The 18,736-nt window shown below is 41.6% G+C and overlaps 1 protein-coding gene across 1 annotated transcript in view; it reads right to left on the reverse strand.

Moving 5' to 3' along the window:
* Positions 1-17,858, reverse strand: part of MFSD2B (MFSD2 lysolipid transporter B, sphingolipid) — a 38,611-nt gene extending 20,753 nt beyond the window's left edge. The window contains exons 1-5 of the mRNA XM_065632100.1: positions 17,826-17,858; positions 12,113-12,229; positions 7,498-7,622; positions 3,952-4,075; positions 2,034-2,112 (exon numbers count right to left, since the gene is read on the reverse strand). Of these exons, the coding sequence (XP_065488172.1) occupies positions 2,034-2,112; positions 3,952-4,075; positions 7,498-7,622; positions 12,113-12,229; positions 17,826-17,858 (478 nt within the window). The remainder of the gene's footprint in view (positions 1-2,033; positions 2,113-3,951; positions 4,076-7,497; positions 7,623-12,112; positions 12,230-17,825) is intronic.
* Positions 17,859-18,736: the final 878 nt, after the last annotated feature.

Here is an 18,736-nt window from a genome sequence, read left to right on the forward strand (position 1 = left end):
GCAAATCATACTTTGAAGTAGGTTATATTTTGCCCAGAACATAAGTACGATTTATGTTGAAGTGACTTTGGAATCTAGCATTTCTAGCTTGCATTCATAGTAAGGAGCAGGACAAAATTGATAATGAGCAGTTCTGCTTGTCTCCAGTAGAGGGTAATGGGTCCTCTAATCCCAGCCTTTTTTAAAAAGCACACTTCATATTACACAGCTGTTTGTCTTTAAACAGTTGAAGAAATGCCTGAACAACTGACTGCATCCAAAAAAGTCTATCAACAAGAATCCTCCATGAAACCCAAAGAGAAGCAAAAGTATTTCAGTAAAACACTTGTTAAAAAAAAGGGGGGGAGAAAATGAGACTATCACATAATCATAATCATGACAAGAAAACTGGGCTCCAAACAAATGTAATTTCAAAATATACAAAGATACCAATATATGAAAAGTCAAAACCATGGTTCATACCACCACCCTAACTTGGCTTAGGAGAACAGCTGTACACTCAAAAGTTAAACCCTTTCTGAACAAAAAAATGACACTATAAACGTGTAATGCCTCTCAGACATGGAGTTCAACAGCGTTTACAAGCACAAATTTCACATGCCTATGAAGCCTTGCATGGGACTGACAGATAGGGAAGCACATTTAGTTGGATCACAGCCTCCGAAGACATAAACCCAGACAATAGAAAACACTAGGTACATGGATTTAGTTAGAATTTAGGCCAGATGACTCAGAATACAGTCAGTGCCAACAAACAGAACAGAACTGGAACCTCCTGCTGTTTAGTCCTGTCCTATGACTGCCAGCCCAGACTTTCTCTTGAGATAGTTGATGATAAAGCAAATTACAACTGTTCCGTGTGGCCGGAAAGGAATTGGGTTGCTCAGGGAGTATTGTATCTAGAATTTCCGACAGGATTTCTTTAGCACTTCTGGCCATTTCAATGTGCGTCTCTGGTCCAGTTTTCAACACACTCAAGCAAGTATGTTCAGGGTTAGAAGGAATGGTGGAAAAGGGCTCTTGCCAGGAAGAGAAAACAGATGCAACATAAAAACTACAAGTTATTCTAAAGCAACACTGAAGGACAAGTTAAGATCTAGAAAAGCCTTTCATGTGATATTTGACTCTTTTCTCTTTGCCTTCCGTAATGCTGGTGGCCATGAAGGAGAGCAGCTACATGGTAAAGAAGGAGTGTGGACAGAGCTGAAGAGAGAGGAAGGAGGGAAGAAACTGCTCTTACATTCAATTTATGATCTATACAGGAAATGTTGAAAATATTTTCATTGTATTTTTTTGGTCTGATCAATTTGCTTCAAAGCAAAAACTCTGTCTGGTTTTGATTGTTGAAGGGCCAGAGATACGGCCTGGAAGCCATCATTCTTTTAACTAATACAGTCAGAATGCTAGTTATATTACAGCCAGATCTGTCTTTAAACTACCTGGTATATGTTAGAATTAAATAAACACAGATGAAATAAAAGAAAGATTTCAGTTGGTGTGAACATGCACACAAAATTACTCTTCTTTTTTTGTGAGGTTAACTGTCTTGGCTCTATGAGTTCTAAAAATTTTTTCAGAGAAAACAGGTTTATAACATGAAACATAAATCTAAGGAAATCGGAACTAAAAAAAAAAAAAAAGAAAATATTCAAAATTACTTCCAGACATTCTTTAATTGAATGTTGAAGAAGATCAGCACATTGTTTTTTCTCCTACAAATCACCTTTAAATTAAATAATTATTCCCTACCCTGGCTTGGGTAAGAGTGATTTTCATTGTTTCATCTGGCCAGCAAGAAACCAAAAAGAGCTTATTGCTAATCAGACAATCTGAGACAATAAAACATTCAAGTCTCCTATTTAGCTAGAAAAATAGAAGCATTAACAAGCCAAAATATTTTTCATTAGATATTAAAACTCTCACATAAAAGTCGGGTTTAGAGACACAAACCATTAGAAACTACCTATAGACAGAGAATGATTTTAAATAAAGCTCAGTCCTAATCCACATGAGAAAGCCCAGATCACACTCACGGTACGCTGTTGCAGAATCTCTCTCCTTCTGGTCTGTGCTGAGAAACATGATGAGAGCAGAATACGGTACTTGGAATAACTATGCAAAGAAAGAACATCACTTAGGAAATGTCAGAGTAAATGCTGTATTCCTTTGATATCCGGAAAAATGGTTTAATGTGACCTTGCAATTCACTTTATTAGAACATTATACTTTTTAGCACAAAGACCTATATTTCTGATTTGTAAAATATATAAAAAGGAAAAAAAAGTATCTTTCGTAATACAAATAATAAATTACTAGCAGGCTTTACATTAAGGCTGTGATCCTTCAGCTTCCTTGGGAAAACATCCTTCACAGCCAGGCTATAAAGCATCTAGTTTTCTTTGCACTAGGAGACTGTCATGTTCCTAACTTAGACTAACTAACAGGAAGCCAAGACATAATGAAGATAATATAATTTTCTGCTTTATTCAAGCCAGAAGACTGTATAAATCCCCCAAATGTTTCAAATACCTGTCTAACTATGTAACTCCAGCAGGTAAGTGTGAAAACTACTTTGTCTTCCACACCATTTTGCCACACACTCCTTAATTTAAGAATAGGTAGAAACACCCAATTGCTATGTCAACACAACGACCAAAAGGGTAGATGAGGAGTGTTGGTTGATTGTTTTTACAGCACTCTATCTAGCAATTGATTCCTTGGTGTAAAATCGTGGTGGAAAAAATGCACTGGTAATATTTATTACAATGCCAGGTAAACGAACCCCACTTTTACTGCAGAAGAGGCCCTATCTCCAGTAGCACTTCATTGAAAATAACTAGTGAATATTAAAGGCTTAATGTTTTGGATGGTGATGATGTGAGTGGGATCTTGTCCTCATAGTGTTGAACTAAAAGAAAAATAACTTCTTAAATCTTGAAACAACACACAGGCCAAACCATCAGACTGTTGTGGAAGTGGGACATGAACCTGCTCGAACAATCAAGTTCTTTGTGGTGTTTCCACCACCACAGAGATCTGTAGCCAGGCCATTTAAGTCTCACAATCTGCATTCTACTCTGTTTGTACAAAATATATTTCTGTTCACTTCCACCAAACATGGCAAATGTCCATGTTTTCAAAGCTCTGTCATGGAAAACCTGTGTTTTTCCTTCAAAAGAGAGAGGAAAGAAGATAATTTAAAGCCATTATGAATGTCTTCTGGACCATCTTTCCACAGAGGAAACAAAGGAGCTAGTGAATAGCTTGGGTTCTATGGTTCTATGATTCTATTTAAAGTGTTTGTATTTCTTGTTTGACTTTGGCTTTTCTCCTGTTTACAGATCTGTTGGACCTGGGAATTCTGTATTCCTGTGTAAAGCTGGAATGTTTGGGAGCCACTTTTCAAAACATGATCCAGTGGAACTCCAGCAGCCAGGATACACCCTGCCAAACTGCAAGGCAGCTGTCTCATTTCTAGTCCTAATCTGCTGTGCATGGAAAATACCTTTTTCCACCTTGATATTAGCTATAAGGCAAAATGGGGTGACACAACCCTACATGTACAGTATGGAAAGTGCCAGAACTAGAGCCACAAAGCTACGTGGTCTCCTAAACTGCCCCTGAAAACAGAAGTTCTGAGAAGTTTGATATCTAATCGGAATTAGAAATCCGAATGTCTCTGTGGATCTATAGAAGAATGAGTTGAGTATCTAGGACACTGCCAATGAAAGTGGTTGGAGATAACGTGTCAAATTAACAGGTCATTTGCCAGAGAAAGCATTGGCAGAAACCATCAACCAGCAGAGAGTCTGATAAAAGAACATCTGGCTATCCCTTGAATACGCTAGAAACTGAAATCAAATGTAAAGTTTTGGTAAATCTGAATGCATTAACATACACAGAAAACAAGCAGGTTACTGCTGAGAACATCATTATTTGTTATCTACTTACTGTGGTCAGTGCTTGGAAAAGGCAGTAGAAAGTCAGGTACCACGCAACTCTTCCTGATACGAAAGGAGGCAGGTACCACATAAAAAAATAGGACACTACTGTGAAGGGTGTACATGCCAGCATCCTGCAAAGAAGGTTGACACATGTCAACAATCTCAACATAATGATAGCAAAGTACATCAAATTTTCCTGATGATAATCAATATAATGCAATTAATTTTATGTGGAGTGTTTCTAACTATAATAATGCCATGTTTTTATGTATTACATGTTAACATGCATTAAATACACAGATTAATATTAAATGTATACAAGTACTTCCATAAAATTGGAAAAACCAGCAAATATGAAAGACGAGAGTTATACTTCAGTTAATATCTCACTCAGAATAGACTCAATTTCCCTTTACATGCACTGTAACACATATCCATATTGCCATTCCTTAGTACATGTCTCAGGCTACACCTTTATTAGAAAAAGCCACTGAGAACTAAGATCTATTGCCACGTCTTCGCACACTTCAGCAATTTTCATGAGACTACTTATTACCAAGGATTCCCTCTTCTGATTTTAACACCCTCAGTTTTCCTCTCAACTTAGCCTCTTCATTGCTACTTCGAGCAAGTGCAAATACATTAATACACTTAAAAATGCTGAAAAACACGTAAAAGATAATGGACAGCCCACTGCAAAAGTTCCTACAGTTTGTATCTACTTGGGTATATGACAATTTGCTCCGTTCAACTCAACAGCAAAATTCCTCATCACTTCAAAAACAAAAGAATCATTTTGTGGTGAAGAAAGTGCCTTAAAAAAAACCAAAACAAAACACAGAAATCTAAATTTTAGACATTGCCATTAACCAGCAATTAATTACATTAGTCTAAAAATTATTTCAGGCAGACAACACTTGTCAAACTCCATGATATGGAAGGGGCAGTCAGATGTTATTATTTCTGAAAAGTCTGAGTGGCAGCAGCAATCAGGACTCTCCTCTATTCCTGTAAATCAGACATTAAACAATGTAATTAGATGACCAAGATCCCAACAAAAAAATATCCAAACACGTAAAAGAGAAAACAGATTAATCCCTTCACAACAGTACTATTGACATTGGGGGTCAGCTGATTATTTTACAATCGCAAACTGAAAACCTGGAATACAAAAGAGTAATGTGGGTAAATAGTTTAGTAAAACAATGGCTTTCCCATGCTGCTCTTTGGGATGGCCAGCGTCACTGGGAGCTGAGCACTGAAGGAAAGTGCCAGGTTCTGGTATTCTCTGTCCCTCCGGTCCCCAGGCCACAGTTCATCCACGGCTGGTCAGCAATGGAAAACACAAATAAGGATCAAATTCTAACACATTTCAGGGAATTGACTTTCCTTTCCAAAAGCGTGAGCTCTTCCAGACTGGTGTCCTGACAGACTCACCCCAATAAAATATTTTCATAGTCAATTTTGCATGTGGCTTTTCAGCAATAACTCTCTTAGTATTCTCCCCTCTTTCCCTCCTCTTTCCATGTTTGCCTTTCCTCAGTAATGTCGCTGAGTTTTCAGAGCCTTGCTGAAGTTGCTGAATATCTAATATTCTACTATTCTCTCCTTTGACAAAATATTTGACCAGGTTTGCGTATTTGAAGTAAATTTCTGCTTATGCCTTTTAAACACCTTACATAAAAGAGATCGATAGCTTATTATATTGAGTACAGTATTAAGCTATAGTCAAACATTCACCTTCTTTACTGATGTTCTTGTTTCGCTGGCAAGCTTTTCTGACTGAGCCAATTCCTTTGCTTCACTCTAGATACTTAAGAAGTCAGAGTAATTTCAAAATACTGAAGTATTTTTAAACTAGTGGAAGACCCATTTTTTGCTCTGCATAAGTATGTTCTGACCTCCAAAGTGTAGGAACAAAATTCACATGAAAATTTACCATGACCAAAAAAACAGACAAAATCCTTCTGGAAAGAAAGCAGCTGTTTGACAAACACAAGTTAAAGGCCAGGTTAGATAAGCACTTTTCCTGTAAGAAATGCAAGTTGTACAGTAACTGGCTTACAGTGCAAAGGGCTGATAAGTTCACGCTTGTGCTAGGGTGGAAGTTATTCTAACATCGATTTAACGCTAACACTAAACATGTGTATTTGCGGTCTTTTCAGAGAACTGAAAAAACCCAAGGCATCAGAATACATCTAAAGGCACTTGTATAAAAACGTCAGTATTTTCTTTTTTAATAACTTTGTTACTTGGTTAATTCAGTGCTTGTTGGAAGAGCATTCCATTTACCTGGCTACAAACCAAATCCTGAAAAGAGCAAGAGCAGCAAGATCCTCTTTCCCTGTGGGGCTCTTCACAAAAAGTTTAACTTTGTCCCCAAGTCCCTTTTCCTGCTGGGGCCAAGAGCAGCTGATCTCAGCCGCCTTCCAGCATGTACTTGCCTTCTATACTTTGTCGGATATAAGATACTCACGGACAAGTTTCTATAGCCCTAAAACCACACAACAGCAAGAGAACCACCAACTAAAAAACTGGACTTATTTTCCATGAAAATTCAATTTCTTTGCTCAGGATAAATTAATTTAAAATATCTTACAATACATCGTTATAATGCATGAGATAGAACAGTGATGAAAGACTACCTATTTCACAAACTACTCAGACTTCCAAAATATTAAGAACCCAACAAATAAATGCCCTATGGCATAGATGAGCTTGGGTTCCTCTAGCACCACTCCTTTCTAATTTTCTTGTTCACACCTGTCAATCATCTCCTTCCTATATGAGTAACATTTGTTCTTCTGACATCTCCTTACAGCACATGAACAAGTGCACTAGCTGGAGCATTTACAAGGGATGAGTATGTCACAATGAAATGTCACACTGTCTCTTTTGACATGCTGATCAAAATCTTACAGCATCTTGTTCCATTATAAAAGTCATAGTGATTTTTTAATTAAGTATTTTGATTACAGGGACGTGAGAGAAGCAAGACCAGAAGGACTGCTGTAAGGAAGAATGTAAAAGTGCCAGGGCAGCGCTGATTGCTGCAACCTTCAACACTGTGGTGTCACGTCTGTCCCACGTGTGCGCACACATGCTTTCCCAAATTAAAAGGCTGAGAGAATTAAAGCTAATGGAGCTCCTGGAGGGCTGATGTGAGAAGTGAAGGCACCAGGACACAAGTAGAAACAAGTTCCAACTTTGTGGAGGAGTGAAGCCAAACTTAAGGAATCTAGACAATGACGAAAATTCAACTGCAGAATAAAGGAAGTTTTAGATCTGAGCTTCCAGTTTTGTTAACAACGCAGTGTCTTGGCTTTATTTTTTTGCGTGGTAGAAAACCTCTTCTGTGTTTCCATGGGTGAATGAGTTAAAAGGAAATAGATTACATGACCTTTTTTTTTAAATTTTGCATATGTAGAATGAATCACTGTTGTCTGGGAAACAAGCAACGAAAAATTAGTCTAATTCAATGAGGTGGCTATATGATCACAACACACAATATTCATATTTATATATATAAATATATGTACACATTTATGCTTACCAGGGCATGAGACGGCCAATTTTTGTCCATCTACTTTTGCTAATAAAAAAGCCAGCAACAGGATCAGTAACTGCACCTGAGGCTTTGCCAATGAACAGCACCAAAGAGGCATGAAACGGAGTAATCTGAAAGTACAGACACCATACTGTAAACAGGAGCCATTGTCTCACAATACAATGAAACAGCATAAAGCAACTTTCTAGAATAAACCTCAGTGTTTAAAAGAATAATGATAATTCATTTACGAAACTTGTCCACTGCAGTCATAGAAATTACTACTGGTTACTCGTAGTAAATAAATGAGACACTGAGACAGGCACTATGCAGGAAGGGATTAGAGGGGAAAAGTGCAAGGAAGGAGAGATTATAAATGCGTTCAAAACTAGGAAAACAAGTTGGACAGTCAAATAGTAGACTAAAGTCTTTGGTTTAGTCATAAAACCTGACCGAGTCCCTCTGTAATTATCCCCTCACTTTGTTCCCCACACAGACCAATTTCCCCATCTTTATCTTGACCTGATCTAGAAAAAAAAAAACCACAGAGGGAGTTGTTTACATGCACTCCTGTTTTTTTGTCTCCCGAGATTACGGACAAGGCTGCCAAGTGGTGGCACGTGGCTGCGGAAGAGGTTGTGGCACAGCAAGATTTATCCCCCTAGAACTGATCTGTGACAACTGAACTGCATAAGGCACATCTGTTCCAATCAAAGTTGCCAGCACATGTCCAACAAATCTCACTGGAAAAATGTTCATGGATTACATAAGAGTAGAAAATGGCCAAGTAGCAAAACCTGTGACGTTAACCCAGGAGGACCATAGTAAGTGCCTCTACAGAAACGGTTTATCCCAGGAGAAGTAGTTATTTTTCACATATATCTGTGGAGAGCTGAGGAATTCGTATCACACAACGGTTGGAAAAGGTGGGTTCTCTTCCAAGTGCTCAGTTTATGCCACTGAAACTGTAAGGGAGGTAGAATCATAGAAAGCCTGAGCTGGAAGGACCCACAAGGATCATCGAGTCCAACTCCTGTCCCTGCACAGGACAACCCCACAGTTCACACCGTGTGTCTGAGGACATTGTCCAGTCTCTTCTTGAACACTGTCAGGCTTGGGGCCGGGACACCTCCCTGGGGAGCCTGTTCCAGTGTCCAGCACCCTCTGGGTGAAGAACCTTTTCCTCATGTCCAACCTGAACCTCCCCTGGCACATCTTCCTGCTGTTCCCTCAGGTTCTGTCACTGGTCGCCAGAGAGAAGGGTGGTCATGGCCCCAAGCCTGACAGTGTTCAAGAAGAGTCTGGACAACGTTCTCAGACACATGGTGTCAGCTGTGGGGTTGTCCTGTGCAGGGACAGGAGTTGGACTCGATGATCCTTGTGGGTCCTTCCAACTCAGGACATTCTATGATTCTATGATCCTATTGCTGCACCACAGGATAAAGCTGGGATGAGCGCTGGGCTGTGTCCCACAGCAGTTTGCTGACGTTCCCCTCATGCACCTTTGCTGACTTGTGGCTTCCCACAGCCAGGGTGGCCAGTAGCCCACTAGCCCTGAGCCAGACTTGCTGTGGGGGCTGCACTGGAACTGCTCACAGGTCACTACTGCTTCTCAAGAGACAGGTCAGCCAAAACAAGAAAAAAGCAGCAATCAGAAAGGTTCAGGCATTGAAATACTGCAGTTACGAGGGACACAGGGACAGAAAACTCCAAATTAAGTGGGTTTTGCATTAGTATTTTGTTCAGATAACTTGAATAGGCAGGAAGCAAGTGAGTTATTAGATAAAGAGAGGTGGAAGAAAGCCTTGGGGAAAATTAAAACCTCCCATGTTAGGAGTGCAGTCTGTGTAGTCACGCTGTCTTCGTCGTTGTGGGCTTATATGTCCCTTGGCTGCATTTCTTAGTCTCGAAATCTAGACAGTGTCCGTCTGTATCAATGCCAGAAACTGCTCAGTGTTAATAAAATATAAGATAAAATATGCTAAATTCACTCTTCTCAAAATGAATAAAGGTCAGCATCCTGTTATCAAAGATTCTGGTGTTGTCTAATAATTTGACTCAAGGATCTTGTGTGGTTTGGAGTTACCTTTATATGTCCACAGTAAATTATATAATATGGATAATTTAGGTGGAACATGGAATTCAAATGGAAAAACTGTAAGCTACAGCAAATGAATACAAATGTAATTTTCTTAGAAAGGATCCAGATCCTGTTTGAAAGATTACACCTAGTGAGTTTCATAATCTCTCAAAGCGCTAAAACTGTTCTGCCCTCTAAGTGGGCAAGAATTAAATCCAGGTAGTGAACATAAAATTACATGCTCTCCACTGAAACTATGTGGAAAACACCACAGGATTTCAGAGCTGTTTATCAGGCCTTGAGATAAATCCTGTCTCTTCAGGGTTTCTTCAGACAACAAACTAAGCCAGCAAGGAACAAATAATTAAGCCCCTTAACAAAGTAGTATCATTACAAAATTAAGCAAAATTATTTGGTTTCAGTATAAGCCTCTTAACAATATTATTATTATTATGTCTTTTACTTAGGTAGTGCCCAAAGATGCAAGAACCCCAGCTTTCTGTGCAATATACACAAACACATAAAGAAATAAACAGTTCCTAGCTTCAAGAATTTCCAATTTCTGTGTTAAACAGAGAATGGGGAAATTGCTGTATTTATAAGCACACTGGGAAAACGGTATTAGTGTCTTTCTCATTCCCAATGCTTGTATTGCCATTCTTGATGTAAGTGTGAAAGAGTCGTAGTCAGAGCTGCATCCACCTCCCTGCAGCATCTCCCAGTTACCTGTTCTGTCTCCAACTCCTCAGACGCCACACCATCATAGGATCATAGAATGGTTTGGGTTGCAAGGGACCTTCAAAGCTCATCCAGTGCCACCCCTGCCATGAGCAGGGACATCTTCAGCCAGATCAGGTTGCTCAGAGCCCCGTCCAGCCTGGCCTGGGATGTCTGCAGGGATGGGGCATCCACCACCTCTCTGGGCAACCTGGGACAGGGTCTCACCACCCTCAGTGTAAAAAATTTCTTCCTCATGTCTGGCCTGAATCTCCCCTCCTTTAGTTTAAAACCAACACCCCTTGTCCTGTCATAACAGGCCCTGCTAAAAAGTCTGTCCCCATCTTTCTTACAGGCCACTTTTAAGCACTGAAAGGCCGCAATAAGGTCTCCCCAGAGCCTTCTCTTCTCCAGGCAGAACAACCCCAACTCTCTCAGCCCGTCCTCCCAGCAGAGCTGTTCCAGACTTCAGAAAATTTCTGTGGCTCCTCTGGCCCCCCCTCAAAGGTCCATGTCTGTCCTGTGCGGAGGGCTCCAGAGCTGGACACAGAACTGCAGGTGGGGTCTCACCAGAGCGGAGCAGAGGGGCAGAATCACCTCCCTCCACCTGCTGGACACGCTGCTGGTGATGCAGCCCAAGATACAAATGTCCTTCTGGGCTGCAAGTGCACACTGCCAGCTCATGTCCAATCTTTCATCCCCCAGCACCCCCAAATCCTTCTCTCCACTTGCCATCTTTGACATCACTGTCCAAAACCAGCCCCTTTGCTAAATCTTACGACTTTGGTCTCAACAAGACACTCAAGATCTTGGTTTTACACGCCAGTCTTATTGTGTTGCAAATTTTATCAGTGGGTCACACCTCAGCTTCTGATATCAGACTTGTATAGGAAAACCATCAACCCAACGTTTTGGAGACCTTCACTCCCTCCCTTCATGATATTCTGTCTTTCTACCGCTTAAACAGCAAACGGATAAAAATATCTGATCCAGAACCTCCTGTTCTTTCCAGCAAATAAAAAGTCATCTGTGCTGAAAGCCACTCGTGTAGTTTCAGCTACATCTGTTCTCACAGTTCCTGCAATTTGGACTCACCTTCTTAAAATCCTTTTTTTTCTATCCTATAATATTCTATCTGTCTCACCGAGTTACCACACAGACATACAAGACAATCCAAACTGGTAAAAAAACGCTTAGGGATCATTTTTCTTTGTTTCTCTGCTGTCCTGAAATATAGCTGGAGCAGCTGAAAGTCGGATGAATGAGATGACTCCTAGTGCTTTGTTTTACCAGGTCTGCTTCTGCACCAGAAAGCCAAAGACCGGAAGCAAAGAACCTTCTGGAAGGATAACTCAGCTTCCTTTGCAAAGAAATTATCCTAGACAAACCAAATAAAATGTATGTGAAGTTATAGTGACCACTGGACGCAACTGCAGTGATTTTTAACTAAATCAAATGAACAAAACTTCGTAACTTCAGCATGGTGCTATTAATGTTTCAGATGTCTCATACTCTCTGACACAGAGAACTGTTTTTTCTTGTGTCTGCAAGTGTGTGAGCTCTACTGTGCCTAAAGCTCTTCTAGTATTCCCAAACTAAAAGCAAAGAATGGCCTCTTGAAGATGGAAAGGAAACTAGTGAAAAAAAGAAAAAAAAATATAATTTTGGACAAGTTCATGAAGTTACCAGGATGCTGGACAGCTAGAGGCTATGATAACAAGACAATTTAAAAGCTAATGCAGCTTTTATCATTCCAGGGATATTGTTGACAACATCAGGGTTGAGCTAAGCCTACAATCTGTGAAGGTTTCTTGTGGTACTTACGTGGGCTATGTCCAGCAGGTAGATCTGCAGGAAGAAAGCAGCAGCACTCCCTGCCACTTGATTTGGGGCTCCTCCTATTGCATAGCATAATTTGCCGCAAATCGAGAGCCGGTATTCCTGTTCAAGATGAAGCAGTACGAGTGATGAGAAAAGGAAGGTACATAAGTCAAAAGCTACAGAAGTTATAAGGTTAAAATCTAAGGTTAACACTAAATTGAGGTATTCGCTTCACAGGTATTCCACTATGAAATCCATAGGCCCTCAACCCCTATCATCAACAGACATTTGGATGCTCATTGCTTTGGTTTTTAATGGTCTTGTTCCTTAATTCAGCCCCTAAAACTAGATTATAGTGTTCCTACAATGGAATCCAGGCTTACTCACCTGCTTCTCGCAAGCTGTTAAAAAGAAACAAGTCCACGAACACGCAAGAAGCAGCATAGAAGTGCGCACACTCTTACACTATTTTCTGAGCTTATTTTTGTCTCTGAATGTTTAATTCAGATTTTTTTCAAGGTTGAAAACTTTTCTTAAAAAAATAATTTCTTATATTAACCTTTCAGACCATAATAATAGATATACACTCACACGCCGTGGTAATTAGAAGGAAAGATCCACAGACAAATGGAGACCAAATAGATTTGAAACATCCTTGTTCCGTTCCTTCCTTTCTTTGTCACAAAATGCTGATGTGACCCTGACAAAATCACTCAACTTTGTACATCTTCCTTTTGACCTGACTTTTCAACAACTTTTGTGAAAATTGGCATGATAAAGAAAGTGAATATTGGGGTCCATGCCCTGTTTAGGAAGGAGTTTAAGTCACTCTAGGTGTGTTTCAAAAATTTTGCAAAACTGTGCGCTCTCATTTGTTTTTTGATGTTTGAAAAGTAGCATAAGCATCTGACAATATTCTCTAATATAATCACTAAATAAGAGTAAGACAAAAGCTGAAAACAAGGTTTCATAAGCGTAATGAAAAGACTAAAAAATACAGAGACTAATAGAAATTCTAATAAAGAACGCTGTGTTTTCCAATAGTAGAAGTTCCACGATACTAGAAAACCTTTAAAAAAAAATCTTAAGACTTAGTTTCATGCCATAAAATTCAAAATACAGGAAGAAAATTACTCCACATTAATCTTGTATTCCTTTCAAAGGGACAACAAATCCCACCCAAATTTAGACTTGAAGACTTGCAGTCTCTCTTTAAAGATTGCTGTGAGCAGGAACCAGGAAACATGAGGAGAAGCAGCAAAATTAATCCTGGGTCTGCCCTCCCCCTGAACTGAAGACACAAGCCCTTAATTCTTATGTTAGATCAGGATAAAAATAGATATATAGCAATGAGTTCCCCCACAATGGTAAGATTCTGATACATCACCTAATTTCTGAATGTTTTCAAATTTACTAAGCACCACCATCTTTACTACCTAACAGTTTTGATAAGTTTTAGATTTCTAGACAGAGCCTTTCATCATCTAACCATTTGCCTTTGAACTGTTTTATCTGAGTGGGTGTGAACAAGCAATCACAAGTATCAGGATTCTTTCCTTTTTCTGTTTCCACAGAGAAAAATGAGGCAATATCCCATTACTACACCTAAGAGGACAGCATCAGTGCACCAGCTGAAAAATGGTATTATAGCCACAGCAGACATCACTTGACCACATATTGGCAATTTTCTTCTTTCCAGGAAAAAAAGAGAGGTAAACAGTCACAAGACAGACTTCATCAGAACAATATACTATTTAATTTGGTAAGAAACTTTAAACACAACAAACAGACTATATACATATTTGCTATACAGAGTGACTCTCCCTTTTTCATACGTAAGTCCTATTAAATGTGAGCTTTACTAAACTTGTGGTGTGTATAGAATCTTGTTCACTTGGCTCACAACACTGTCCTCCCCAGGTTTGCTCCAGGGCCTGTGTACTTTTAAACTTTATCGCACTGTTTTATTTTTTTCAATCATTCTCTTTGCCTGCTCCCACCTCCATTCTCCCAGAAATTCAGTTACTTTAAAAGTTTCTTTTCTTTTGATACCTTCCCTTCTGATCTCCAAGAACTGGCAAGATGACTTCCAGTTGAAATCAAGAGACAAAAGCCACTGCCATGTAAATCCCATTCCACCCCATAATAAGCTGAGAAAAACTTTCAGATCCGTAATGCTGCTTTCCTACTTATTTTCCCTCATAGCTGTCACAGAGTTCCAGAATGATAGGACCTGAGGGAATGGCAGGAAGATGTGCCAGGGGAGGATCAGTTTGGACATGAGGAAAAGGTTCTTCACCCAGAGGGTGCTGGACACTGGAACAGGCTCCCCAGGGAGGTGTCCCGGCCCCAAGCATGACAATGTTCAAGAAGAGACTGGACAATGTCCTCAGACACATGGTGTGAACTGTGGTTGTCCTGTGCAGGGACAGGAGTTGGACTTGATGATCCTTGTGGGTCCCTTCCAAGTCAGGATATCCTATCCTATGAATGGTTTGGGTTGGAAGGGACCTTTAAAGATCATCCAGTTCACCCCCCCTGCCATGGGCAAGGCACCTTCACCCAGACCAGGTTGCTCAGAGCCCTGTCCCTCCTCACCTTCAACTCTTCCAATGATGGGGCATCCACAACTCCTCTGGGCAACCTGTTCCAGTGTCTCACCACCTTTATCATAAAAGTTTCTTCCTCACATCCCTCTTTCAGTTTAAAACCATTGCCCCGTGTCCTTTCAACAGCTAAGGCCATGAGAACACAGGAAAACTAAATGCCTCTATATAAAATATGTGATTAAAAAATATTTTTATAAAACAAATAAATTTAAGTTCTTAAGAATTGCTCCAATTAAAGTTGTTTTACAGGAAACAACCAAGTTCTAAACTTACAAGCTGTAGGCAGTACTCCTGTCTTTACATCAGCTTCATAGTTAGAAATTTATAGTCTTAATACATTCGCTTTTTTTTTTTAAAGTCTCGCTGTGATTCCACACACCCCCAGGACGCTGCTCAATTGCTTTCTGAACCACACTCCCAGATCACCTTGAAGTCAAGTTGATACTTTTGTCACAGCAGTAGTTAAGTTTTCACTAATTTTTTTTCTGAATGTTTTTTTCAGAATAAAACAAGCTGTCAAATGGACACAGCACACAGAGATGTCCTGCTCAGTCAGCCTCAAAACTGCGAGCAATCAGCAGTTCATGTACTTCCAAAAATGGAAGTTACATCCTGATCGCTATTTAATAACTGTTCTCCTTTTATTTTGCCTAATTATTTTTGGAACTTGTTTGTGCTTTAAGTCATAATATACCACAGCAGTTCTATGTGTGAATGACACATACCATGAAAGGAAATGCCACTGTGTTCATTGCAGATCTGCTGCCTGGTAACTTCATTGAGTGCCCCATAGTGCCTATTTATCTGCTGAGAAATAATTATTCAGACTCCACACACTGGTGTCTTTTTCCAAAACATGCAGCCCATGATCTATTCTGGCTCTCTTTATTGAAGTTACGTGGTAATCACCACATTTTCTACCTCAGTAGCCTATTAGGCAGTGGTAAAAATGAAGGTAGATCTCTGCACCAGTAAAGCTGAAATATTTCCTTCTTTCTTAAGAGCAGAAAAGAGTTAAGAGTAAAGAGTAAAAGTTAAGAGTAGAAAAGATACACATGGCAGCTGTCCGTCATAAGATCTAGAGGAGTAAGTCCACCCAGCCTTGGTTGGGACTACACAATATTGCTATAATAATGACACCAGAAACTGTCTCGAGAAGGGTAACATCGTGCTTGTGCAGCGTGACCAACAGCAGCACATTGACTGTGAGCAACTATCAGGGTTTTTATCTTACATTTCCTTGTTGCATGGCTGCCTTGAGCAAAAGAAATCACTCGATTTCTGTGCAATCCAGTGAAAGCTTTTTCACCTGTTGCAAGTTCATCAGTAAGCTTCAAGTACTCCAAAATTAATTAAAGATCTGAATGTGTAGGCAGTGGTCAAATAAGGAACAAAATACAAAGTACTGACAATGTTAATTTTGCTTTGAGATCCCTCTGCTGTAGTTGAATGTCAACATCAAATTGCTTCCACAGGCTTTAGAAGAAAGGTGAGAGGATGGGGTGAGAGGTAAGAGAAAGGAAGGTCAGATGAAGTTATAATATATTTTACTCTCAGATTAACTTGACAGTTTTGTACTTATACATGCCCCCTTCATATAAAAGTTAATTGTCTCAAGGTAAAGCAAGACAGCATGATAGCTGAGAGATTTGATTTTGCTTCTTAAATAGAATAAGTTTAAACATTGTTATAGAAAATGAATGCACCACATACACCACAGTTCCTTTATTTTTAATTCTCTCGTAAGTTAAAACTGTACTTTTCATTGCTTGTAAATTTTCTGTTCCTCAACAGAACAGAATTTGAATACAATGTTCATAACAGATCATCTTATTTCTAAAGAAATTATTTAAGTACATTGAAAACTACTCTTTTCAACTGTGTGAAGATGTTGCATGAACATTACGGGCATAGGGAGCAGCTGCATTTTGTCCTAAGCTATTCTTTATCAGTTGACTCCAGAAATGAGCCAACAAGTAATTTAAAAGCAGTAAAAAAAAAGAGCAAAACCTGTGGCTCAAAGATAAACGCCAGCCTGAGTTTATCTGAGAAACAATGAAAACGTAGCTAACGAGGAGCAGGTTTTGAGTCAGCTTTTCTCTCAGTGTAGAAATAATATTGGTAATGTCTCTGTTCTGTGAGTGACCCTAAAACTGCCTCTTACAAGCATGACAGTCATGAGTGGCATCCCAGGTCCCTCATATCAAGTATCTTGAGGACTGTTTTCAGGTTTCTCAGTGACATGAGCCCACCCCTGCGTGGAAGAAAGGAGCACGGCTTGGGTGCAGACACCTCGAAAGGGCACCTGAACAAGGCAGGATACAGTGATGCTTTCCCAGGATATTCTTCCAGCTGCCGGCAACATAGAGCCAAGGGGCTCTGTGAGCCAAAGACAGCATATCTGTGTAAAATCTTCAGACTTCTCCCATTAATTCACCCAGAAGCTTTCTGAACATAGAATTTCATGCCTGAACAGCATGTGCCCACAGCATCTGATGAGCTCCATGGCTCGAATGTCCTTGGTCCCCCTGTTCTGAAGCTGCCCCTTCCCAGCGTGACCTCAAGAGACACAGTGAGGGGGTCACCACTCACCTCTTGTCTGCCTCTAACTTCTATCTCAGCAAGAACCGAGTCTAAAGAGGAAGGTTTAGATACTTTCTTTCAACGCCCATCTGGAAGTCAGGAGTTGATGAGGCTTCCTGAGGAGAACGAACCTCATCCCACCCGCACCCCCTCCTGCTCCCCACACACCGCACCTGCCTTGGGCAGAGAGTGGAAGGAGAAGGAGCTTCATCCAGCCACCGAGGCGGGTAGTGCACTGGAGGGGAAACACCCGAGCCACGCTGGGGTTCCTGGTGAGGGAAGAGCGGGCGGAGGGTGCGTGTGAGGGTTTAGGAAGCGTTCCAGGTACCGCGCTGAGACCGGCTGCACCACACAAAACACGGCGGCAGGAGTGCCCACCCCCCTTTCGATAACCTACTAGCAATAAAAATTAAAAAACAGGGCGCAGAAGGGACCCCAACCCCGCTCCCTCCCCAGGACTGTGGCTCAGTGAGGGGCTCCCCCAGCCCCCCGCCGGCCGCCTTTCCCCATCCCCAGCCCCTTACCTCCTCCGGGGTGCCCTTTGCAGCCCCCGCCATGGCAAAGCGGACAACCCACCCCCGTCCAACACCTGCGGTCCCGGGGCGGGGCCCCGGGGGAAGGAGCGGGCTGGCGGCTGGTGTCCTGCCCCGCAGCCCTGCCGCAGCGCCCCGGGGGGACGAGGGCGCTATCGCTGCCCGCCAGGCGCGGGAGAGGGTCTGACCCGCCAGAGGAGCCACCTCCGCGCCGGGCCCCTGCGGGCACAGAACGCCCGCTCGCCCTCCGTTCCTCCATGCCGCTTTCCCTGTGGAGAGGAGCGGGGCAGCTCCCGGCGGCGGGACTGCGGGGACAGCCGCGGGAGCCGGGCCTGAGGTGAAGCCCGGGCTTTGCTGCACCGAACGAAGCACAACAGCCGCCACGGCGCCCGCTCCCCTCAGAGCCGCCGCGCGGCCGCTGCTCCCGCCTCGGCCCGCAGGGAAGCGCTTCAGGATCGGCTGTGGCACGGTGGAGGTTTCAGGGGCTGTTTTCATCCAGAGTCTTAAAAAAACCCCCAACTCTTAGCCTGTGGAAGAGATGCGCTGATGTTTACGTGGATTTATAACCATGCCAGCAATGCTGTCTTCGGTCAGCTGGGCATGAGATGACAGAAAACCCACAGGTGACCCCCAACAGTAGAGGAGACCTGATCGCTTTCTACAACTGCCTGAAAGGAGGTTGGAGCATGGAGGGTGTTGGTCTCATCTCCCAAGTAGCAAGAGATAGGACAAGAAACGGCCTCAAGTTGCGCCAGGGGAGGTTTAGATTGGATATTTGGAAAAAATTCTTCCTGTAAAGGGTTGTCAGGCATTGGAACAGGCTGCCCAGGGCAGTGGTGGAGTCACCGTCCCTGGAAGGGTTTAAAAGATGAGGTTCTTAGGGACATGGTTTAGTGCCAGAG

This window comes from Caloenas nicobarica, chromosome 3 (assembly GCF_036013445.1).
Source record: "Caloenas nicobarica isolate bCalNic1 chromosome 3, bCalNic1.hap1, whole genome shotgun sequence".
Taxonomy (NCBI): domain Eukaryota; kingdom Metazoa; phylum Chordata; class Aves; order Columbiformes; family Columbidae; genus Caloenas; species Caloenas nicobarica.